This window comes from Emys orbicularis, chromosome 3, assembly GCF_028017835.1.
Source record: "Emys orbicularis isolate rEmyOrb1 chromosome 3, rEmyOrb1.hap1, whole genome shotgun sequence".
NCBI lineage: Eukaryota > Metazoa > Chordata > Testudines > Emydidae > Emys > Emys orbicularis.
The window spans coordinates 198159857-198185503 of NC_088685.1; the positions used below are offsets into that span (position 1 = coordinate 198159857).

A 25647-nucleotide genomic window follows, 5' to 3' on the forward strand; every position below is an offset into this window, starting at 1 on the left:
CCCTTCCCTATCTCCCTTTCCGGATTAGCTCGCGTCACTTGGACACCGCCCCATAAAGCTAGCTTCTTCCTCGGATTGGCTCCGGCTCCCGGAGCCTCCTCGGCTTTAGTCCCTTTACGGATTGGTCACGCCCCAACAGCAGAACGTCCATTGGCTTCTCGCCCAGTCACTCAGGCTGGAGTCACCACCCATCACCCCGTCCCCGGACAGAGCGTTGAGTGTCCGTAACTGCTGCGGAGCTCCGCCCGGGCCTTCCTGACACGTCATCCACCCGCGCCCGTGTTCGGGCCGGACCCCAGGGCTCCCCTTCTGGCCTGGGCCGCACCCCCACCCCCACCCCAGCGCCCTCGCGGTAACCGTTTTATTTTCCGTCCAAGCCCCGAGTAGCAACGTTTGGCGCCTTGGGAGTTCATCAGTAATTACTGCGAGACACAACTTGGTTGGCGTTTAGGACAGGACGTAAAGCTGGCAAGTATGGGCCACACGTAGTTCAGAGGCCGTTCTTAGTCGTTATGATGGTACCCGAAAGGAGAGCAGCACGAGTCGGCTCCCTAGTAAAATGGATTACAGCAGGCGTGCACAACTCGTAAAGCGGCGAGGGCCATATTATTCCAAAGAAAACAGCTGAGGGCCAACCCCCACCCGGCCCCGCTGAACCCCCCCCCAGCGCCACCCAGCCCCCCCTGAAACACAACACCTCCCCCCCAGCGCTGCCCGCCCCACGGAAACAACCCCCCCAGCGCCGTCTGTCCCGCAGAAACAAACCTTCCTTCCTCAGCGCCGCCCCACCGAGACAGCAGTATTGAACCTTGGTAATACGTTATAGCGGGCCCCTAAGGTAGTATAATTAAGGTAAAAGAAAAATGTCTTTTTGCTAGAAGTAGAATAAGATCTTCCCCCCACTTTGTAATCAATTGCCCTGTTGACTGAATGAGGTAGGCATGGAAGGCAGGCACCTCCAGACAGCTGCAACCCTTGGAGAGGGGATGGGAGCCAGACCAGATCAGTAGAACAGGTCAGCCACCGATTTGCCGCTCGCCTCCTCAGCCCTCCTCACCTGGCTCGCCTACTCACTCCCCCGCCACTGCCATCCTGCTCGCCTCCTGAGCCCCCCACCCCTCCCGGCTCGCCTACTTACCCCTCCGCCACTGCCCGCCCACTCGCCTCCTCAGCCCCCCTTCCCCCGCCGCCAGCTCACCTGCCCCCCCGCCACTGCCCGCCCGCTCACCTCAGCTCCCCACCCCCCCTGCTCGCCTACTCACTGCCCGCCCGTCTACTCAGCCCCCCTCCCTCACCTGCCGCTTGCCTACTCACCCCCCCGTGGGCTGCACAGTGAGCCCACGCGGGCCGCATGTTGTGCAGGCCTGGATTACAGTCAGACTAGCTCCTGCTGCTGTGAAACGCAATTTGAGTGTGAGATAGAAAAATACTGATACCTTGTTACAGTTTTGAATTGCAAAATTAACTGCGGTTGCTAGTGTGAGGCAGCTTAATTGGCAAATCAGTCCTCAGTTTGCACACTGTTTTTTAAATATGTTTGTATAAAAAGCACATCGTCTTGGTTAATGTTTTTTTGTTTGTTTGTTTGAAATTAACACTTTTTGGTTAAAAAAATAAAATCGGCCTGAATCAGCAAAGAGGCTGGATACTATAGTACTGCAGTCCCTTGGCCAAGAAAACATGAAGTATGTAGCACAGAAGAGTGTGCTCGGGATTATGAGAAATTTAGGGTGTGTCTACACTGGCAATGCTAAAGCACTGCTGCGCTTTAACGTGCCTTGTGTGGTTAAAAAAAAACCAACCTCCGCGAGGGGCGTAGTTACCAGTGCTCGGAGCTGTCTACACTGGCGCTTTACAGCGCTGAAACTTGCTGTGCTCGGGGGTGTTTTTTCACACCCCTGAGCCAGAAAGTTGCAGCGCTGTAAATTGCCAGTGTAGACAAGCCCTCAGATATAAATGTGCGTACCAGAATTCACAGGTATATCCGAAATGTGACCTGTTTGGGGTACTTTGCAGAAAGCATGCATAACTTTCTCATAAAGGTGTTCCTCTTTTCAATGCTTGTAAGATGTTTAGAATTCGTTTCCTGCACATGCAGGACTGTTTTGCTGCTCATGTAAAATGAAGGCTTCTGCCCAATGTGCAGTTGCAGTCAAAAATGCTAACAATGTTAGGATGCATAAAAAATAAGATGGTGAATAATACAAAGAATATTATAATTCTTTTATATAAATCAATGGTGTGGCCTCATCTGGTTTCTGTGGGAAGTTCTAGTTGCCCTATCTCAAAAAGGATATTGCAAAACTAGAAGTGGAGGTTCAGAGAAGGGCAATGAGAATGATGAAGGGTATGGAAAAACTCAGATGAAAGAGAAGGTTGGGATTGCTTACCTTTGAAATGTGACAAATAAGAGAGGGTATAAGAGTATATAAAACTAGGGGGGTCACACACTTTGTAACTTGTGGAGGATGAGGTTATTGCATGCATGAGGGGCTTCTTGCATCGCTCCCTTCCACAAGCTCCCAGAGTGCCACCCTCCCATCCCCCTCATTCCACAGCTCCTCCATCCTTTCCTCTTAACAGGGTCTCTGTGTCCCCCATGCCCTGTAAAAGCCCTTGGCATGGGGAACAATGTGCTCCCTTTCCCTATGTGCCCCGGTCCGCTGTTCTCCCCATCAGGGTTCTTGTGTGTCCCCAATGCCTAAGTTCCCCATTCTCCCCACAGTGCCAAGGGCTATGTTCCCTCCATTTCTCCTTTCCCAGCCCTCTCCCAGTCCTCCTTCCCCCTATGCCAGCGGCTGTGTGTGCTCCCAATTCCCCTCCCGCCCCCATTCCTACCTTCTCCCCATGCCAGGGGCTTGTGTGCACCCTCTTCCCCTACCTTTATAATTTCTCTTCTTTTTGTCTGGGAGATAGGGTGATCAGATGTCCCGATTTTATAGGGACAGTCCCGATTTTGGGGGATTTTTCTTATATAGGCACCTATTACCCCCCCACCGCCGTCCCGATTTTTTACACTTGCTATCTGGTCACCCTACTGGGAGATAAATCATTCAGGGTGTCAACATGTTAAATTGCATTGGGAGGATGGGCAGAGATGGGGGGGTATTGTTACGGTTTGATTTGCAGAGGTGCTTCAAACTGTGGCTCTATTAAACAGATGACAGAAGCTCTGTGTTCCCATGTACCTATGTGGAAGGAGGAAATGTCATTTTGTGCACAAGAAGCTCTTGTAACTAGATTGTTCTCTAAAATGCAAATGCTCTTTAGGAAGCATTCCAGATATACATAAAGAAAGCCATTGCTGTGATTGCTGATGGATCCATTGACAGGTCTGTAGCTGAGCAGGAGTCGGTGTATGTCAGATTTGTCCAGGAGGGAAAACCTACTATGTAAGCAAAAAGAGCACAACATGTGGAATCTAGGACAGGTAATGATATCACACAAGGAATAAAAACAGTTTTACGAGTCATAGGGATCAGGTTGAAGAGCTCAACTGAAAGCCGGCTGCGTTGAATGTAGGTGGTGCAGCAATGACTGAGCTGTCAAGCCAAGTTTAGACACGCTTTTTTATGTTATGCATTGTGTCAACCACAAGATTGAGATTTTCTGGGTCTCAGATAAAAATCGTTAATAGTTTGAACTTAGTTTGAAAGACATTCTTACGTTTTACTACTTAGTGCCAAAAGACGGCGGCAGCTTCTATCTCATTGGCATCAGCAGGATCTTGCTGACCATGAGCTCTTTTGGAAGTATGCATTATATATGCTGGGCTGCTAATCAGGCCTGAGCTCTGAATGCAATGATGACAAATGATCATTTGTCTATTTCCCAACTTTGCAGAAAATGAGTCAGGAGCCATTGTATCTTTTTGGGGATATTCTTAAGGAGATCAGGACAGGCAAATTTGTGGAAATATTGTATTTCGTGGTGACTTAATTATTATTGTGATGGAAGTCATTCTCTCAGAAAGGGTCTCTGGTTTGTGGAGGCTCTGCAAAAGCTGAACAGTGCTATGTTGGAACTCAGAACAGTTGTATGTGCTTTCCAGCTCTACCATGTTTTCTCTGCTGGTCTGACGGGGATTAGGAGCAAAACATTTGTGGACACGGTGACAATGAGCTATTAACTGCCAGCAGCAATGCACTGGTCTACAATTTTTGAGAAGTCGTCTGCTTCAGAGATAAAATGTGCTATTTATTGTGTATTTTGATGTGCTGAATTCAAATATGACAATTAAAACAACTGATTGGCTACTGTTTCTAAGATATTTAAGTTTTTACATTTTATGTCTATGTATATTGTGTAGATAGAGTTTTAATCATAAATTGTAAACCTAGGTCTTTTCATATGTTTATGGTTGCTTTACATGATAATATTTCACCTGTCCTGTTTATGTAACACTTTAAAAATCAGCAAAAGGGTTATATAAATAAAATTTATTATGAAACAAAAGGCAAAAAACTATTCTGTACATAGTTTAGTCCTATTCAGTGTCTACTCGACGCTTCTTGGCTTGTCTCTTGTATTCATTAAATGGAGCATCTCTTGTCACTGTCCAGCAATAGTCTGCAAGCATTGATGGGCTCCATTTGCCCTGATAGCGTTTCTCCATTGTTGCAATGTCCTGGTGAAATCGCTCGCCGTGCTCGTCGCTCACTGCTCCGCAGTTCGGTGGAAAAAAATCTAGATGAGAGTGCAAAAAATGTATCTTTAGTGACATGTTGCAACCAAGGCTTTTGTATGCCTTGAGGAGGTTTTCCACCAACAACCTGTAGTTGTCTGCCTTGTTGTTTCTAAGAAAATTTATTGCCACTAACTGGAAGGCTTTCCATGCCGTCTTTTCCTTGCCACGCAGTGCATGGTCAAATGCATCATCTCGAAGAAGTTCACGAATCTGAGGACCAACAAAGACACCTTCCTTTATCTTAGCTTCACTTAACCTTGGAAATTTTCCACGGCGGTACTTGAAAGCTGCTTGTATTTTGTCAATGGCCTTGACAAAGTTCTTCATCAGACCCAGCTTGACGTGTAAGGGTGGTAACAAAATCTTCCTTGATTCAACAAGTGGTGGATGCTGAACACTTTTCCTCCCAGGCTCCAATGACTGTCGGAGTGGCCAATCTTTCTTGATGTAGTGGGAATCTTTTGCACGACTATCCCATTCGCAGAGAAAACAGCAGTACTTTGTGTATCCAGTCTGCAGACCAAGCAAGAGAGCAACAACCTTCAAATCGCCACAAAGCTGCCACTGATGTTGGTCATAGTTTATGCACCTCAAAAGTTGTTTCATGTTGTCATAGGTTTCCTTCATATGGACTGCATGACCAACTGGAATTGATGGCAAAACATTGCCATTATGCAGTAAAACAGCTTTAAGACTCGTCTTCGATGAATCAATGAACAGTCTCCACTCATCTGGATCGTGAACGATGTTGAGGGCTGCCATCACACCATCGATGTTGTTGCAGGCTACAAGATCACCTTCCATGAAGAAGAATGGGACAAGATTCTTTTGACGGTCACGGAACATGGAAACCCTAACATCACCTGCCAGGAGATTCCACTGCTGTAGTCTGGAGCCCAACAGCTCTGCCTTACTCTTGGGTAGTTCCAAATCCCTGACAAGGTCATTCAGTTCACCTTGTGTTATGAGGTGTGGTTCAGAGGAGGAGGATGGGAGAAAATGTGGGTCCTGTGACATTGATGGTTCAGGACCAGAAGTTTCATCCTCCTCTTCTTCCTCGTCTGACTCAAGTGAGAATGATTCTAGTGCATCAGGAACCGGCAGTCCTTCTCTGTGGGGTACTGGGCGTATAGCTGATGGAATGTTTGGATAATGCACAGTCCACTTTTTCTTCTTTGACACACCTTTCCCAACTGGAGGCACCATGCAGAAGTAACAATTGCTGGTATGATCTGTTGGCTCTCTCCAAATCATTGGCACTGCAAAAGGCATAGATTTCCTTTTCCTGTTCAACCACTGGTGAAGATCTGTTGCACAAGTGTTGCAGCATATGTGTGGGGCCCACCTCTTGTCCTGATCTCCAATTTTGCAGCCAAAATAAAGGTGATAGGCTTTCATAACCATAGTGGTTATACTGCGCTTTTGTGATGCAAAAGTCACTTCACCACAAACATAGCAGAAGTTATCTGCACTGTTCACACAAGTACGAGGCATCTCTGCTCACTTTGGCTAAACAGAAATGTGTCCCTTTGCAAAATCAAACACTGACAAATAAGAGAGCACGACACTGTATGATTTCTAGAGCTGATATAGGGCAATTTGTTCAGCAGAGTGATGTAAGCTTCGTTATGATTGCATCATCCATGACTTCTAGGAATAACATGATGCAATTCATATCATGTATGACGCAATACCAGCTTCAGATTGCATCATTCATTGTTTTGCCTGAAAAGCAAGTACTGTCCAAACCCAGTCATAGATTTATTCATAGATCCAGTCAAAGATGTATTTTAGTCATTTCTGGTTTAAATTGAGATCCCTTCCCTTTATAACTCACTTATCCTCCGCCATTCCCAAGTCAAGGGTCGTATATACTGACCCAATAGCATATCTTGAAAACTAGAGCCAATCAACAATTTTAAGCATCATTTTCATTCTCAGTGACCCAGAATTAGTAAAGTTTGACTACATTTATTTCAGAAGCATTTTGGCTGTAGAGCAGTGTTATTATTTGATTTATTTTTATATTACAGTAATGTCTAGGAGTCCTAGTCATGGGCCCCATTGTATTAGATACTGTATACACACATAGGAAAAAGATAGTCTCTGCCCCCAGGAGTTGACACTCAAAGTAGAGGACTAGGTTAATACCATTCTGCGTGATCAGATCTACATTTCAAACCAGATGTTATACATGATATTATGTAGGTATTAAAATTATACTCAAATTTGAGATAATTGTTCAACCTACTAGGTTTTTTACATTTTGATTTAATTTTATTAAATATTTGACTTGTAGGGAGGTTAATCCTCCATTTGTTAGGGAATTCATTTGGCAAAAGTGAAATCTCATTTGAGAAGGCAGTGGAAATGTCTAACCCGAGAGCTGGTAGTGCTTAGAAATATAGATAAATATTGAAGTGAACAGTGAAATATACTAAAATATTGAAGCAGCAGAGTAAAGAATATTAAGTGCTTTTTTCTTTTCTGTTTGAATATTACGTAGAATACAATTACACATTCTTTTCGGCCCAAGTCTGTGGTTTTAATTCAGCAAAGAAGAGGCGACCAAAAGTGTAAACTTCTGAATTTCTCTTTTTTTGGTGTAATGTTGGGTGGAAATGTTCAGTATTTCAACTTTGAACAAGGATGGATTGATTTAATTTGAAATGTTTTAAATCACCAATTTTAATCAAGATTAAATGAGCAAGCAGGAAACCTTGATTTAAAGCATCAGTTTTAATCGTGTTTTGCATTTGTACTTTTCACTTAACATTTAGTTATTTTCCTAAAGAAAAATTAATTCCATTGTTTGGAGACCATTCAAACATGTTGATTTGCAGCTAAATACAACCTTCATACTAGATATTGTACTTCTTTTTGCTAACTAGGCAGATAAGCTATATGTATACACGTTTATTTAAGCAATTATGTAGTTTCACATATATTTATTTAGATTCTTAATGTTTACATTTTTTGTTAGAAAATGGTGACATTTAGTTCTTATTAATTAGGTGAGTATTTTATTCATGATTTACGTCATGAGTAAGGAAGGAAATTGAAATGCCTTTTTTGTTCATTTTTAATTGAATACAAATTGTTTTTTATTAGTTAAATAAAGCTACCTTATTTGTCCAGCACATAAGGTAGCTTTATTTAACTAATAAAAAACAATTTGTATTCAATTAAAAATGAACAAAAAAGGCAAGTTTATCAAAACATGTTTGTATTTAAAACTAACTGATTTATTAAACAAATGAAGTATTATGTATAGTTAATGAATTGAAACAATTGTTTCTGGTCACCATATCCTTCAAGATTTTAGAACCAGTAAATTTCATCCTCCCACCTCATATTTATTCATAGACTGGAAAAGGAAAACGATCTTTCCTGCTTTTTCATCTCCCAATTGTTTTTTCAACTTTGAATTAACTTGTCATTAAAATTCACTAGTTGAATAAACTGAATTGAAGGAAGTATTCTCTCTGCACCTGCAGAAGAAGCTATTGCTGTCAAAAACTGGTTTAACACTTCAGCAGACTCTGGTTCCAGGTGCTTAGCCAGTGATTTCCACTAGTTCAGTGGCTTGACTTTCTTTAAAACTTTGGGCAGCAAATATGTATTGCTTGAATATTTTTTATTTGGTTTACAATCTGTTTAAGTAATTTAGTAAGTTTAGGCCGTATGATAGGTTGTCATAATTTCAAATTTAATTTTAAATAGGTAAATTAAAAAAAATTATAAACAATTTAAAAAAAAAGAAAAATACCGAATTTACATTAAAAATATGCTTTGAGAAATTGATTTCCCCCCACCCTCCTTTGAATTACGTATATAACTTCCATTAAGAAGAGCTGAAGTTGCACGCGGTATCTCAAGTAAAAGTACCTGATGCCTGATTAGAATTTTTCCCCCTCTCTCACACCATGACTTAGTTTTTAAGCCTGCATCGAAAGTGTTTATTGAAGTTGTTAAAGCACTGTGTATTTTCAGAGATTATTCTTAAAACATCTGTGTGTATCTTCCCTCCCCCTCCCCCCCCCCTTACCTTTTTATGTCTATCACCTGAGCTTCAATTCATTTTAAAAACCGTGTGTACAAAGTTATACTTGCTCCTCAGGAGAATCATAACATTGCCTGCAGCTAAATTAGTATTTGTTAAATTATTTACAGAATCGCCTAATTTAACTCCCTTTATAATACAATTTAAATCACAGGTCACTAGATAATTTAATATAGAAAGCTGTTTGGTAGCATTTGAAACTTCTGCAAATGGTTGCTGATTGTGAGCCACTTCTCTTTTTCTGTGTGGTCTTCAGATGATGATATCTTCTCTGTCCCTCCTTGAGTTTTTCTCTTCTGTGTGGCCGCTTATATTTTCCTCATCTTCTCCTGAAGAATGAATGTGTTCCTTGATATGCATATATTCTACATTGATCTGGAGATCAAGCAGCACATACCTGTTTGTATAGTTGGAGTTCTGATATCTGCATTGGTATTTTTGAATAAATGAGAATCATCATCAGGCAAATGCATTTTTAATGCATTTTTGTTGATCAGCCTAAGAATTATAACCCCTTCATTGTTTCCATGCCAGACTGACTGTGCCTCAATTTTGTGATTAAATATATTTGGAGAATGGGACAGCTTTTTCAGCTACATTTGCTCATATCAGCATGTTGGGTTAGTGACTGCAGGACAACCTTCCAACAGCGATTTAAAAACCAGGATCCTGTCTACTGTATGTTGACATTACAGCACTTATGTCACATTTTTCATGAATAATAGTTTGCCTCTGTGTCCTTAGCCAAAATACCCCTGCTCCTCTTTACTGTGCTGAGTACCATGTGTGGGATGCAAACTTTCCTCTATCCCAGAAGTGGCTGTATTCACTGTTGGATTTTTCAGTGCCTGGTATTCTATTGAGCTTAAAGGTGGTATAACGATTAAGTATTATCAGCCACAAGTTATCCTTCCAGCAATATTCCAGCCCCATTTATCCAACACTCATTTGCCTGAAATACTGTCTTATTCTCCTCATCTTCTCCTGAACTACCCTGAACTCTTCTTATGAATTGCTTACCCAATAGTTTTATTCTCCAAACTATGCAGATCCTCATTTAACTGAATGTTTTATTGGCCCGGTAATGTTTTGGAAAAATGGAATTGCTGTGCTTAACTAACAAACAAGAACAGACTGAAAGTTGGCAAATCCAACAGACAAACCTATACAGCAAAAATCCAGGACAGGAACTAATCAAGTCTGTGATAAGTTTCTGCTTGTTCTAAAAGTGGTTGTCTGTGTATTTTGAACTTTGGGGTAATTGTGTTTGTGGCTTAATAACTGAAATGTAAGGATTGAGGAGGTCACAGGATTGCCCCTAGGTATATGGAGTCATCTGTGTAGTCTTATTTCCCCTTCGGTGTGATCTATCCTGTAGGTGTGAACATGCAGCCTGCATGTTGATTTTGGCCAAGACCCCCCAGCTCCCCATCCAAAAAATACAAACACCAGTTTTGTGAAGATGTATGTTTTCTAAAGTAGTGTGAGTTTTTTCTTATGTATTTAATGTTATCAAAACCATTTAAGCTAACTGCTGCCTTCTTGTTGGCATGTGCCAGCACTGTAACATATCCTGTGTAGAGATTAGTTACACTGAAATAACAGTTTAGTGAAAAGAGAGAGGTCCCCAAACAGCAGGAGTAGGAACTTGCAAGTTCCCGTTGCAACAAACAGAAAACACGTAGGTTCAACAAATCCATTCCCATGCTGAGGAGGGGGAGCACGCTTCTCCTGTCAGTGGAGGGTACTGTGTAGGTGTTAATATTCAGCTTTGTACTAATGTGTGGTTAATTTTCATTGTATGCAGTTTCCCTGTCCATGCTGCATGACCAGGTCAACTAAATCATTAGTAACTTCATTCTTGGTATGTGTGATACCAGAGTTAGCAAAAAATATTTTTGGTCTGTCCCTCTTCCCCGTTTCTTTTCCATTTTTCTGTCTTCTGTTCTTTTGGTCTAGATTGGGTTATGGAAAAGTATGCATCTATGCTCCTTTAATAGAGGTATTTTACCGATGGCAACTGCAATCATGTGATCCTAGCCAGTTTTAATCAGCAGTAGAATGCCCCCCACCCCTGTACATCGGTCTCTGGACAGGTCCAGCGCGCCTTTGAGGGGGAAGACTTGGTAGGGCTCAGGGAAAACTCCAAAGGAGAGGTGCTCGGTCTCTCACCAGAAGGAGCTAACTCCCAAAAGGCAGTGATCTCCTGCTAAGTCTATAGTATCAGAGGCCTCAACCTCTTGACTCAGTATTGTGAGGACAAAGGACTCTTCCTTTGGTACCAGTGGGGTCGGGAGATCCCAGAGTGCTTCTCTGAAGCACGGCTTCAGCAGGCCCCCCAATACTATCTAGGAAGGACAGGGAGGCCCAGGACATATACACTCCTTTAGAACGGCACCATCTACATCACACTTACCATTGGTGCCTTCTCATTCAGCACTGTTGGTACTAGCAAAATCGAAGCATCGGACACCTTTGGCCCTGTTGCCTATGTATTTCCAGATTGACAGTACCATCCACCTCAACTGCTGCATTGATACCAACCCACTCAGTACCACAGGAATTCTGCTACTCTAAAGACTTGTCCATTTTAGATGAGCTGGAGCCCCCATTGTTTGTGAATACCAAATGACTTTCAGTACCAAGACCTTAATCTCTGGATTACCATTGCTTCCTCATACTGCAGGATTCTCTGCCTTTGTCTACTGGGGCCACCCCTTTGGAGGACATTGAGGCGGATGAAGGAGGCATTTAGTCAGTCTCCTCTTTATCAGTATAAGGTTCCCCTCCACATAGGTATAGGAACCCCTACTTTGACAAGGATCCTTGTCTACTACAGGAATGGTTGGATCAGTCCTGGGTACCAGCCGCTCTCGCATATGGCCCCCCCTCCCCAATGGCCATGCTGGGATGCTTGGGTGGTGTATCGGCAGCAATTTGCCAGACCTCTGGCTCCATTGCACCAAGAGGTTAGAGCTACACAATCTCCTCTACCAAATCCCCAACATGAGGAGATCTTTGAAGAACAGGAGACTAGGGCGGGTAAGGAGGCCACCCCTCAAACTTCTGTGTCATCCTTGTCTCCAGATAAGGCAGTCATGCATCCACCACCATCAATGGCCGATGATTTTTGCCAATTCTAGGACCTTCATGTGCCTTTTGAAGGAGTTAAAGATTCACAAGGCTTACTTGTTTGTGACCCTCCAATTTCAGATCACAAAGTGTCAGGTGATCATGGCCAAGTATGACTTCATGAATTACAAGTTTGCAGCCCTTTATGGAACATCTTCCACAGGAGCATAGGGAACTCTTTCAGATCATCATCCTGAAAGTTCAGGTATAAGCCAGAACCTCTCTCCAAGTCTCATTCGATGCCATGGACACCTCCACCATATCCATCTCCACGGCGGTTGTTATGTGTAGGGCGTGTCAGTTCCAGCTGTTGGGGTTTCTGAGAGTTTTAGAATACTGTTGAGTATATCTCATTTGATGGTCAGAAGCTCTTCTCAGGGACTATGGATGAGTCCCTACACACACTGAGGGACTCCGGGGCCTGTTGAGGTCTCTGCGTACATGTACTCGTACAAACAAGGAGATTTAGCACATCTCAGACTGTCCAGAGATTGCACCCTGCCCAGTTCTCTGGATTTCACAGAACCACCAAACCCGCTGGAAAGAGACAAAGATTCCAGAGGAAGAGAGCTTCTTACACTCCTTCAGAGAGAGGATCCAGTCATAATCAAAACAACAGTTTTGATGGGTTTGTTGAGGGTTCAATACTTTCCTCACCTCTAGCTTGCAGGCTAACTTTTGCCCACCTTCCCATTTTTGGAGACAGCCTTTCCCATTTCCAATAGGGTTGGCATCATATTACCACAGAAGAGTGGATCATGGAGGTTATAACATGGGGCTACAACATCCACTTTACATCCCATGCTCTCTCCCATCTTCCTTACCCGTTCCTCTTTAGGGATCTCTCTTATGAGACTACACTGAGTCAAGAAAGGGAACACTCTCCTTCATTTAGGAGTGAGAGAATGACCCCATCTCCTCAGGGGGAAAGGGTTTTACAAAAGTATTTTCTCATGCTAAAGGAGGACAGCGGGTGGAGACCAATCTTAGATTTGAGATGACTGAACAAATTTATAAAGTCTCAGAAGTTCAGGATGGTGACTGTGGCAGCTGTAATTCCTTTTCTAGAGGCAGCACATTGGTTTTCGGCTGTCAACCGACAGGATGCCTATTTTCATATAGAGATACATCCCCCACACAGGAAAAACCAATTCTATGTTTTACCATGAGCCAGGATCGTTTTCAATACCAAGTTCTTACCTTCAGTCTCTCTTCATCCCCAAGGATATTCTCAAAGATTCTAAAGATGCTTACCTTCATCAATAAGTGAATTTAGTCTTCAGCTGCAGATCTCAGACGTTTACCTTCCTGGAGTCCAGAACGTTACAGCCGATATGCTCAGCAGGCACTTTTCCCATGACGCTGAATTGGAATTGGACTCAAATTCTTCAAGGAATATTCTAAAAGTGGACTTCCACAAGTGAACCTATTCAGCAACAAGAAGTTCCCCCTATTCTGCTGAAGAGGAGGCCTAGGTCTCCACTCTTTGGGGGATGCCTTTCTCTTTCTTTGTCTGAAGGGCCTTCTCTATGCATTCCTTCCAACACTGCTAATACTAAGAGTGATGAACAAGATCAAATAGGACAGGGCCAGGGTTATTCTTATAGTACTGACCTGGCCGAGACAGACTTGGTATCCTTACCTGCTTCACCTATGTGTCCAACCGGCATTCAGTCTTCTGACCATTCTCATCTCTTCTCCCAGGATGCAGGTTGCATCTTCACCCCAAACTAGGGTCCTCTGCCTCTGAACATGGTTCCTAGATGGTTCAGGGGATTAGAATCCACTGCTCAACAGGGGTATAACAGGTATTACTAAACAGTAGAAGGAAGTAAACGCGAATTACTTATGTTCAGAAATGGAAAAGGTTCAACCACTGGTGTACACTGTTAATATCTTGTGCCTGAATCATCTTTGCTCTCAGCCATCTTGGATTACCTGCTGGATTTGAAGAAATCAGAGTTATCAATTACCTCTATTAAGGTTTATATGGCCGCAAGATCAGCATTTTGTTCCACACTAGAAGGGTTTTCTGTGTTTGCTCACCCTGTGTCTCAAGATTTAATAAGAGTTTAGTGAACCTCTACCCCCAGGTTTAGGGTCTTACTCATTCTTGGGATCTCAACCTGGTGCTAGATACCTCATGGGACTTCTGTTTGAACCTATGGCGACCTGCTCCTTGTTTCACTTATCTGTGAAGACGGCTTTTCTAGTAGCTACCACATCAGCCCACGGGGTTGGGGAGATTGGGGCCTTGATGACTGACCCCCCCATTTATGGTGTGTGTGTGTGTGTGTGTGTATGTATGTATGTATGTGTATATATATATATATATATATTTAAGGATAAGGTCTCTTTATGGCCACACCTTAAATTCTTACGTTAAGTGCTTTTGGATTTTCCTCTCAACCAGACCATCCATCCACCGGTATTTGTCACTAAACCACATAAATCTCAACATGAGACCTCCTTTCATACTTTAGATGGGAGACAGGCACTGGCCTTTTATCTAGCTTAACCAAGCAATTTCAGAAATAACCTAGACTGTTTTTCTCCATTGCAGAAAGATCCAAGGAGTTCACAGTCTCTCCACAGAGACTTACCCAGAGGTCCACTTTGAATGTTGTTGCTTGCTACAACGCAGTTGGTGTTCTACCTTCCCAAAGGATAACCGCACACTCTACCAGATTACAGGCAACTTCTAGAGTGTTACTCAAGAACATTCCAGTGTCTGAGATATGCGGAGTGTATCATGGGCTGCAGTGCATACATTTCTAAACTATGTGTTGGTACATGTGTACAGTCTTCAGTCTTGGACTCAATTCCAAAGCTGTAGGGAAACTGCTGAGGAGTCACCTGAAGTGGAGTCCCATAGGGACTACTCGAAGATGAAAAGAAGGTTACTCACCTTGTGCAGTACCTGTGGTTCTTGGAGATGTATCTCGCTCTGGGTGCTCCACCACCTACCCTACATCCCCTCTGCTTTGGATGGTTCTTTGATAGACATTTCGATAGAGAAGGAGCTGAAGGCAGTTCGCCTGCACAGCTCTATAGGTCCTATACACGCAGGATGAGGTTGTATAGAGATTCATGTGCAGGCCAAATGGACCCTGCTAAAAGTAAATCTCCGATCAGGGCTTGAGACGCATGCATACCTGAAGTGGAGCAGTCACAGGGGGACACATCTCAAAGAACCACAGTTACTGCACAGGGTGAATAACCTCCTCTTCCTTTGCTGGTTGTCAACCATGTTCTATAACTTTATTTAATTAGGAAAGGCCAGGACAAAATAAACACACAGAAATCTAAAATTGTACTGCATACAGATATTTGACACTTCGCCTTTCTGTGAGCAACATCCTGTGCATGCAGCTCTGCTCTCTCCCAGGAGCCTTGCAGTTGACCTAAATGCCCTGTAAACATGTGGTATGATACGTAGGGGAGCTGGAACATTTTAGGGTTAGCTCAGTATGTAGAATGTGATCTGATGCAGACCTGAGAGGTGTGAATGGCCATCATTCATCTCAATGGGGTTGTAATTCTGAAGACTGCAGATGACCGTTCCAATGTTAGCTTTCTTAACTATTTCATGGTTGATCATTTTAGCAGAAACATACTGCTACAGTAACTGGAATTGTGGATAGAATTTGAGTAGAGTACCACCCCAACCTTCCTCCCATGTGAACCCAGCAGGACTTAATGAATAAAAAGAAACCTCTCTCTCATAAACCACACTCTTGTCAGGAAAAGGGAAAGATCAAATCTTTCCTCTGAAACAAACTCCAGGGACTTCACAGCTGTTTGCGGTTACCTTGGCTTTTCTGCTGGCTGTGCGGGTGGTTGTTCATAGATTACATTTACAAAATACAGTTTCTGAAACTTATGTGGCCAGTACCATTTTCAAAATGTGGTAAAGAGTTTTTCTAAAATATTTCTCTCTCTTCCCTAACCCTCCACCCCCGCTACCCCAAATCCTCCTCCTCTTATCTTGTTTGCCTAACTGTATCACTTGTTTATAATTGCTGATTCCATTTTGCGCTGTTACTTTTCCCCCCGATAGTCTTTATTTCTACTACTCCATTACTATTTTCAGGACACCTAGTTTCAAGTACAGTCCTATAAACAAACGTGGGAGCAGCAAAAAGACTCTTTCCCTGACAGTGGCTGAGCTGCCTCAGAAGCCAGTGAGGAGATCCCTAGCCTAGGACAAACTTCAGGGTTCCACAGTATGTCAGTTGGTAATCCCAGCTATCACCAGAGAGGACTTAATGGTATAAATGTAGGCTTTGTCTACACTACACAGCTTTTAGCAACACGGCTGTGCCGCTACAGCTGTGCTGCTAAAAGGTGGGCAGCATAGCTGCTGTTTGTCAGGAGGAGAAAGCTCTCCTGCCGACAACAAACTTCCACCCCCAACGAGCGGCATGCGTGTTGTCGGCAGGAGAGTGCTTCTGCTGACAAAGCACTGTTCATACCAGAGCTTTTCATTGACAAAACGTTTGTCTTTTGTGTGTGTTTGTGTGTGTGTGCAGTTTTTTTTTAATCACCTCTGAACGACAAAAGTTTTGTCATTCACCTGCCAATGTAGACAAAGCCTTAGTGCCCAATCATGTCCGTAGTACAACAGGGGCATAGTGTACTCCCAAGTTCTTGCAAAACAGAATCCTATGGATCCAAGACATGGTCCTTCAAAATGCAGTCTGACGTCCTTTTAAGGTAGAACAAGGCAACAGCTTGTTAGAAAGTTGCTCTGGGGATGACTCAGGGTTGTGTAGTGAAGGAAATTGTTGTCTGTAGGACCCCTGCTTCATCCAGTTAAGGCGTGTAATGAATGAGGCAGGAGATTGAAGGAAGAGAAAAGATGGTGTCATAGTTAACACAGTTGAATGCTGACCTGCAGAATTGGATTCTGTCCCTGCCTGAGTCAGAGTTCCTATAAATCAGACTTGCTCATGGTTTTAGGTTTCACAGCTCCTAATTGTGTGTTCCTCATTTTCTGGGTGCCTAACTTGAGCCCTTGAGGTCTGATAAGATCTCTGGAAAAAATGAGGTCCTGGGCATCTCAGATTGGGCGTCCAAAATTAGTGAAAACTTTGAGCTTAATCTCTGTGTGCCTAAATTCCCATCTGTAATATTACCTCTCATCTCACAGGTGTTGTGAAAATACATTAATAAATATTTGTGAAGTGCTTGAATACTAGAGTGATGAGCATGACAGAAAAAGCCAAGAGGAAATTAATAATTGTATATTCAGAGCACGGTTTGAATAGTGTGCAGTAAGTAAGGGATAGAGCCACCCATTGAAAACACTGAGCAGAAAACAAAACATTGAGTAACTGCTCATTATGTGAGCACCATCCATTCTGTGAACTGAATGAGGCAGGAGTGCTGTGGAAAAAATATGTGATCATGTAATTAAAGACTATCATAATGCACGTGCACAAGGGGACTGAATTAAGGTGCACAGACAAGCTTATCTGGGCCTAATGCATTGGAACACTTGTTCATGAAGAATTCATCTTGTGAAAACATGGTTTCAGTAATGATTACAGCTGGTCAAAACTTGACATTTCTATTTGGTGGGAAATTTTGACATTTCAAAATTTTTCATTCCAAATTGGAAAGAGAACAAATATATATTTAATTTCAAAAAATTTTTGATTTGGGATTTTGGAGTTTGACTTAAAATTTTACATACTATGCATTACTACTATAAAAATGAAAAAAAAAAAACTTGATAGAATAAAATTCAAACAAAATTCTGAAACACAACTTCAAAATTTTCCAAAATACAAAATTTCCAAAATGCAATTTTTTTTCCTTCAGGTTTTTCTTTTTCAGGAAATTTTGTTGAAAACAATACAGTTTAGTAAAAAATTTCAGTTTAGTCAAAATAGCTTTTTCTGACAAAAGACTGGATGAAAATTTTCTGACCAGCTGTAGTAATAATTCCATGGGTCTCTGTGCTCCTCCTCCTTCTGTACTGAGCAGGCAAGAGCAAAAGTGCCAGAGGGCCCACATGTAAAGGAACTGCAGCTACATGGGATGCTCCTGCTTTCCTTTTGCAAAATAGTTGATACAGCCCTGCATCTGTGCAGGAAAGGGGTGGTGTTGATGTAGCTCTTTAATCTCTACCTACAAAATGATTAACAGGGTACCTTTTTTTTAAACAGACAAATATTTCTTTCCATTATTGTTACACAGACCATGGAGTCAAATATTTGGTGTGGTGTAAAGATGTGATATTAAAATAGTGATGTTCATGATGGATCTTCATGCTGTACTGCATTTAGGGCAGATACTTGAAACTGCCATATGATTAGCTATATAATTGTTGACATTACTTCTGCAATGAGCTAATTGGCTACACACCTGTTAATCGAATATTTCATGAATTCCCTTCCCCCCTCCCCATATTTTAAAATACATTCCTGCTACCCCTAAATATTTGGTTAAAATGATAATTGTTTCTTTGTAGATGGAGATGGCAGAGGAAGATAATAGTGGGGAAGAATACCCAAATGAAATTCATGATTATCTGTCAGCATTTGAAAAGTCTCTTGGTTCTGTAGATGACATGCTGAAGACTATGATGTCTGTTTCTAGGAGTGAGCTTCTTGAAAAGGTAAACAACCACCCCACCAGCAACCTTTATTATTGTTGTTTTGTTGTTAATTTGTATTACAGTAGCACTTGGGACCTGAGCCTTGATTGGGTTCCTAACTGTGCTAGGCACTGTACAGACACATAATAGACCGTCCTTGCCCCAGAGACCTAGTATTTAAATAAATCTTTTCACATTTATAGAACACTTCTTATTTCAAAGTGCTTCACAAGCTATATACATACAAAATAACACTGAAATGTAGCCAATGCATTAGCCAACTAGCACAGAGTAGTGGGTCAGTAGGGTCATTTAGGCCAAGGATGTGAGGGCTTATCCCCACCCCTATGAAAAAGGCCATAGAATCTTTAATGTCCCCCAAGAGTACAGAGGCGAGCCATTTTTCAATAGTTTTATGTGAAAGACCTTCACACAGTAAACTTCCTTGTTCTCAATTTATATATTTAGGAAGAATGAGTTGACTCTGGGATTTGAACTTTTGGTTCCAAGGAATGCAGAACTTGATGCTTAGTCTACTGCGCTATCCCTTCCAGCACTATTAAGAGCAGATCTAAGGGAGTCTATAAATCATATTTTTTTTTCTGCATGTAGATTCAGTGCAAGGTGTACTGCCAGAGGACTTCATACAAGCAGCTATATATTTTTAACATTTAAAACTCAATTTGTAATTTTTCTTTGGGGCAAAAAAGCTCATACGTGAGGGGACTTGTTCATCCATTAAGGATTCCTAACATGAATAAATTATGAAGAAATCAGTCCTGACAACACCAGTCTTTCGACAGTATCCATGTTAGAGCTGGTGGTCTGTATGATGTTATCAGAGTTCCTGGAAATCCTATAGGACTAAAACAATAAATTGACTTTGACAGTCCAAAAAAAAAAAAAAAAACCCTCATTACCCATTTTTTCTTCCTTCGGTGTATAGCCTAAAGTGTTCCAACATGCCTAGAACACATCATCTAATGTGTACAGTGTTTGTTAATTGTCTGTGGCATACTAACCTTCTATTATAACTTTAAATGGATTTCAATAACTTTTTCTTGCATTCTAAATTTCTGTGCTGTTTTATTTTGGGGATAGGGAGAGTTATTTTGAGGAAAAATCCTGGTGATGAAATGTGAGCTTTATCCTGAGAGGTTGGCATAGCAGGTGCTCAGTGCCTCTCAGCAACCAGCCCCATCACCTTTTATTAGCCTGTGGCATTTAATGTTAAACTGGATTAAAAAGTGAATAACTATACAGTGAGGAACAATCCTGCAGAGATAGACTTTGATGATTTAGGCATGGTCTACACACACTTTTTGTCTGATGTAACTATTTCTGTTGTGGGTGTGAATTTCTCTACCGAAATTAAATCCCTAGTTATATCAGTATAAAGGTGCTTTATACCACTATAGCTTAAAAAAAATAGGTATATCTCCTAGAACTGGAAGGGACCCTGAAAGGTCGAGTCCAGCCCCCTGCCTTCACTAGCAGGACCAAGTACGGATTTTTGCCCCAGAACCCTAATTGGCCCCCTCAAGGATTGAATTCACAACCCTGGGTTTAGCAGGCGAATGCTCAAACCACTGAGCTATCCCTCCCGCCAGCTTATTTCCCCTTCTGTTATGGGAATAAGGCATCCTGGTTAAAACACACTATATTATTTTAAATGTCCCAGTAAATTTAAAGTAGTACAATTCTTGTGTGTAGGCAAGCCCCTGAAAAATATTTTCCATCTCTAGTTTCTGTGATAAAAGTTCTCCTGGTAGCTAAATTGCCTGTATTAACAGCATATTTAAGGACAATTGATTGCAAAACCATGTACCATTGGTTCTTTGTCACAAATATATTCATATGGAATTATACTGTGTATATTACTGAAAGCTACTATACATCTTAGTTAAAAACAATGCAGAAGCAAATGATCACCTTTGTTTGTTTTTTAAGTTGGACCCTCTTGAACAAGCAAAATTGGATTTGGTTTCTGCATACACGTTAAATTCGATGTTTTGGGGTAAGTATGCTGGAGGAGGGCGATGAGAGGAAGCAGAGTTTATGGTGGCCATTTTAACTCTTTTTTGATGGCTGCAAATTTTAAATAATCAAATTCTGTAGTCAAATATCTATCCAGTATTCTTTCAGTTATTCTAAGAACCCAAGTTTGCTAATGTCCTTCAATCAGGGTAAGCAATGCTGAAATTCTAAATTAAAATTGGTAATTACATAGGCTAGCAACAGATATGTAAATGAGGATATTGGGTTTTTTTGGCAGCCTCTTCTGTCCTTTTTGGTTAACCATATTAGATTGGTACTGGAGTACTTGATTAGAATATTTTTAAATTCGATATTTGAACAGAGCAGCTAGGCTCTAATCCTGCAAACTTCATCAATTCATCTATGTATTGTCAGCTACAGGATTGGGACCTTAATCATTCCTGCCCTTATGTTCAACAGAACACATTTTCTTCTTGCAGTTTACCTGGCCACTCAAGGAATCAATCCCAAGGAACATCCAGTGAAACAAGAGCTGGTAAGATTTCAATATAAAATGCATTGCAAAATCAGACTTGCCTAGGGCAAGTAATTCTTGCATAATTTTAACTCTGCATTTAAAAATGTAATTTCAGTCTCCATGCACTGGTGTAGTGTATGCACAGCATTGTATAACTGTTGATATAAGCTGCTTAGCTCTCCAAATTAAGAAAGTCATGATATTTTTAGTTCAAAACAGTATCATCTGTGGAAAGCAAAGTTGTCAAGCCTGGTAAAATTGGAAAAGCAGAATAAGCTTAATGGTCTCATCCTACCTTCCCCTTCTCCCCCCCTCCCCCACCTTTTGTTTGAGAATTGGATTCTGAGCAGACCAGCTTTTCACTGTATCTGTTGAACAGAAAAATGTTACATGTCTAATAGTAATTTATAGTTTCCAGTATGGTGTTTTTTCCTATAAATACTTGGAATCATGTTAATCTCCGAGACTGCCTTTTCTGACTCTTGTGTGACTAAAAGAATAGTGTGGTTGATTTACTAGCAAAGACGGGAAAGATGCCCCCCCCTTTCCAGTTCCTCCATTAATTCATTTTCTCAGCAGTAAAGAATCCAGTTCAGCAACAAAGCTAAAAGCTTTTTTGGCATCAGTTGTATGTGTACTGTCCAGTAATTCTGCATTAGTGACATATTTACAACCTATAATAAATCTTTTAGGTTTGTCTTTATATTCCATTTAGATACATGAGTATAGTATATAAGGTCTGCTATCTTGGAAATTCTGCTGACTTCAAAAATCAAATCATTTAGTTTGAAGAAAATAATAGAAATATTATACTAATACCAATATTAAAAATAGAAATTATGCCCATTAGAAATGCTTATGTAAATAATAATAATAGATCGGTGCTGTATGAATATATTTTACTTATATGTATTGTTAGAGTACACATAAAGGTAATTCTACATAATCAAGGTAATAGTGCTTATGGTTGAAGAATACAGAAAACTACTCTGAATATCAAAAGAACGTGTTCTATTTATAATTTGGATTTTGCAGTCTGTAGTGGATCATGGAACAAAAATTGGATTGCTAATTTTTCATGGTGATTCAATTTCTGCTCCCTCTTACGCTATATTGGTACAAAAGCATTGCACTATTTTAATCTATTTTTTAAAAATATACAGCATAAAAATCTAAAGCAAGTGATATACTGGTATTTACTTGACAATTGCTGATGGTTTTAGTTGAAAGTAGATTATCTTCTAGTTTCTCATCTAATTTCTTTTTACAAGTAGCAATGTGAATGAATAAATGTTTCTTTCGTCCATGAGTAATGTGATGTTCTTATCACTCATGTGGAAAGGGCAATCAGAAAAAGTTACTCTCCCACCATTTGTTTTGTTTTTAGAACTCTGCTCAATATGTACCTATCGGTAATACTTGGGGTTTCAAATGATATTAATAAAACTCTCCTTCCGGCTGTCAGAGTTCATTTTTTCTGTCACTTTGTTGCGATGTTTCTGTCAACTCCTTCTTTCCCTTGCTGATTTGTGTTGGGTTGCCATCTGTTCTGATTAGCAATCTCAATCATACTAGAGAAATATTACAGCGTACCATAAATTCATACCCTGTAAAGCTTAACGAGTTAAAACTACACCTTTTACATTGGAATATTGGCCAACATTTTCAGAGGTCAGTTTTGAGATGTGGGTTCTGATCATCCTTGAAAAACAGGTAAATGACTTAGGTGTCTGACTTTAGAGACCCAAGGTAGAAAATGTTGGTCATGTGCATATATGACACATACGCTGTATGTTGATATATGTATTATCTGTGTACACAAAATGTATATATTTTATTTATTGTCTATAATTCAGGGAATATGTGAAGTGCTACATAATAGCTGTTCATTAACTCTTTGTCTAAGGTCTCATGGGATGCCTGTGGGAGAGCTGACAATTGAACTAGGTCTCCTGAGTCCCACAGGACCATACTTCCTCTGTGTGTGTTTGTATAAAATACACCTCACAGAATAATCGAGAGTTTCTTTAAAAAAAAAAAAAAAAAAAGTCATGCTTTCTTGGTTTTGGTTGGGCAGATTAATATTTTGGAAATAGTGAGTTTTGAATTTCAGCAGATATATATTTTATATGTATATAATGCACATATGGCTTAATTTTGCAGGCTTTACTTGTGCAAAATTCCTATCAACTTCAGTGAGTGTATGACCTTTTTAAGGATTGGAAGAGTAGGCCCCTAGGTTGTAATAGCATTAGACAAAATACTATGGGAATGAGGACCATACATATGCCTAGATGTATAAAGATGTTTGAAGTTGTACCACTAATGGCCTCATACACTTATTGGTACAATCACCATGTGTTGCAGAAAATCTGCTAAAAGGGCAGTCTTGAGTTTGCAAAGAATCCACTGGAGTTTGAACAGAGATGAAATATTTTATTCTGCTGTATATTATGGAATGCGTCATGTTCCGTATGCTTTGTTCTCACTGATCTCAATTTTAATAGTACATGTCTTCACAGAATAATATCGGGTGTGCTTTTTATTTAATATCTTCCAGGAGAGAATAAGAACATACATGAACAGAGTCAAAGAAATAACTGACAAGAAAATGGCGTCCAAACTGGATAAAGGAGCTGCAGCAAGATTTGTTAGAAATGCATTATGGGAACCAAAACCTGAAAATAATCCTAAAGTGAAAGCTTCTGCTAAGGCAAAAAAGAGAAAAATGAACTAGTTTTTTATTTTCTTTTGGTTGTATTTTTGTTTCAGGTAGGGAGATAATTTAAAAAATAATTTTCTAGTTGTGTTTTGTATATATTTTGCATCACATAAATGATGAAGTAAAACAACAATTCGGTGAATATATCTTTAGCAAAGATCTAAACTGTAGGGTCACGTTGAACAGCTTCTACTGAGATCACACCTGTATATACACATGTATATCTGAAAGTGAAAGTTGGTCCTTGGAGATTAACTTTAAAGCTTGGCTCTTTAAATGAGAACAAACTAATCATTTTTGCCAGCTCTTTGTAATAATGTGCTATTTCATGATTTGCTTCTAATTCTAATAATTTTTTGGGGTAATTCTGGCTGGTTGGAACTCTATTTTCTTAGTTACTGCTAAATTTATTAAATATTCAAACAGTCACAAGCGATGGACATCTAGTCTGTGTGAATTGTTTTCGTAGGAGCCACTGGTTTTCAAGTTCATCTGTGTATGTAATGCTTAATTTGTAGGGCATACTATCCTTTGTATTGCTTGTATTAAATATACATGATGCCTCTTTTTTTTTTTTTCCCCCCCCCCCAATCTCTCGAGTTGAATTAAGAGCTGTTTATGGTCTTTAATGTTTCCATGGCCTTTAAGTATGGATGAGAGCTTAGTGGTGGCACTGCGAGATGGACAGTTTAGCAGGGATTCTCTCTGGGAATGGTGTGTTTTGCTGTTCCCTTTGATACTGAGTGTGGAAAGTATTCTCTAGTACGGTAAAAAGTATTGAAATACTGGGCAAATACCCTGTTTCAGATATGATTAATTTGTACTCTTTTTAAGGAGCGTATGCATTCTTAATCTGTTGGGAATTTGTTCAGGAGAACCTGTTTAGTTCATGTTTCAGTACACTGCAAGCTCACAAATTAATAATACAAATTTGTTTTTTTTGGTGAAGAAAGTCTGCTGTTGGTGGAGAAGGTTTGCTGTGTTGAGGGTGGCGAGAAAATGCCTGTGATTAGGCGTGCTCTGATTTGAAAGGTGGAAGTGCTGGTATTAGTGATGGGATGAATATAAGTGAAGTGTCACTACCTGCTTGTAAATGGAGAACCCAGTATCAGACATACTGGGTTAAATTTACTGTTGCCCTGCACCTTGTATAATTAAGACCTCAATCTTGCAATGTACAATGTACAGGCATTAGGGGCATTCCTGCACAGAGTCCATTGCCTTAAGTGGGGGCTTCTTGGGCATACAGGAGTCTGCCCTTACGTTGTAAATTGCAGGATTGGGGCCTCGAACTGGGGCAAAGTGAGTGTCAAATTCTATCAAATCAGAATGGGTAGCATTTTACACTTGCTTTTTACCAGTGTAAATGACAATGCAAGGTACAGTGCAATGGTGAATTGGGCTCACTGAACCAATCCTAACAATCTGAGATTCACCTGTAATTTGCATTAGGTCTCTCACCTGTTAATGTGAATGAACAAGATTCTACTGAATTGTTCATTTGGAGTTGAGATACATTGAATTTCTCTGTTACACATAATTGAAAGCTATTGGATATGATATGGAAAGTTATTGTTCACCTAGTTATTCTGAAGAATTACACCACCATGTGCTTACATATAGTCTAGACTGAGTAGAATGAGATGCTGTAACTGAAGCTACATCACCGTTGACCATTCAGAAATGTATTTTTAAAGAGATGTTTTGATAAACTGTCCAGTTGTTTATTAAGCACAAATGTTAATAGCTTTGTATGTTTAGAAAATGGCTCTGTGATTGTTATGATGAAGAATAAACAAGCCTAAGCTAATATGTAAATATATTTTACGCTGATTTCTGGAATAATTGCTACTCTTTGTTCTAACAAAGGATTTTCCTCCTCCAAATGCTCATTCGCAGGCATAATTTTACTGCCACAAGTAGT

General features: G+C 40.6%; 1 protein-coding gene across 3 annotated transcripts; it reads left to right on the forward strand.

Moving 5' to 3' along the window:
• Window positions 1–229: 229 nt before the first annotated feature.
• Window positions 230–25647, forward strand: C1D (C1D nuclear receptor corepressor). Of its 3 annotated transcripts, none has more exons than XM_065400443.1 (5): window positions 230–472; window positions 18361–18507; window positions 20437–20503; window positions 20964–21019; window positions 23562–25647. In XM_065400443.1, exons 2-5 carry the CDS (start codon window positions 18361–18363, stop codon window positions 23736–23738), a joined length of 447 nt encoding a protein of 148 aa, XP_065256515.1. In that variant the 5' UTR covers window positions 230–472; the 3' UTR covers window positions 23739–25647. The 3 variants fall into 3 exon arrangements, with proteins under 3 accessions (XP_065256515.1, XP_065256514.1, XP_065256516.1); XM_065400442.1 differs by having other exon boundaries at window positions 230–468; window positions 23562–25646; XM_065400444.1 differs by lacking the exon at window positions 230–472 and adding an exon at window positions 976–1015.

Excerpts from the sequence above, each read along its gene's own strand:
- C1D (XM_065400443.1), top strand. The coding sequence starts at position 18,361 with ATGGAGATGGCAGAGGAAGATAATAGTGGGGAAGAATACCCAAATGAA. Across the intron at positions 18,508-20,436 it reads GGAGTGAGCTTCTTGAAAAG|TTGGACCCTCTTGAACAAGC; the intron begins GTAAACAACCAC and ends TTGTTTTTTAAG. Across the intron at positions 21,020-23,561 it reads ATCCAGTGAAACAAGAGCTG|GAGAGAATAAGAACATACAT; the intron begins GTAAGATTTCAA and ends AATATCTTCCAG.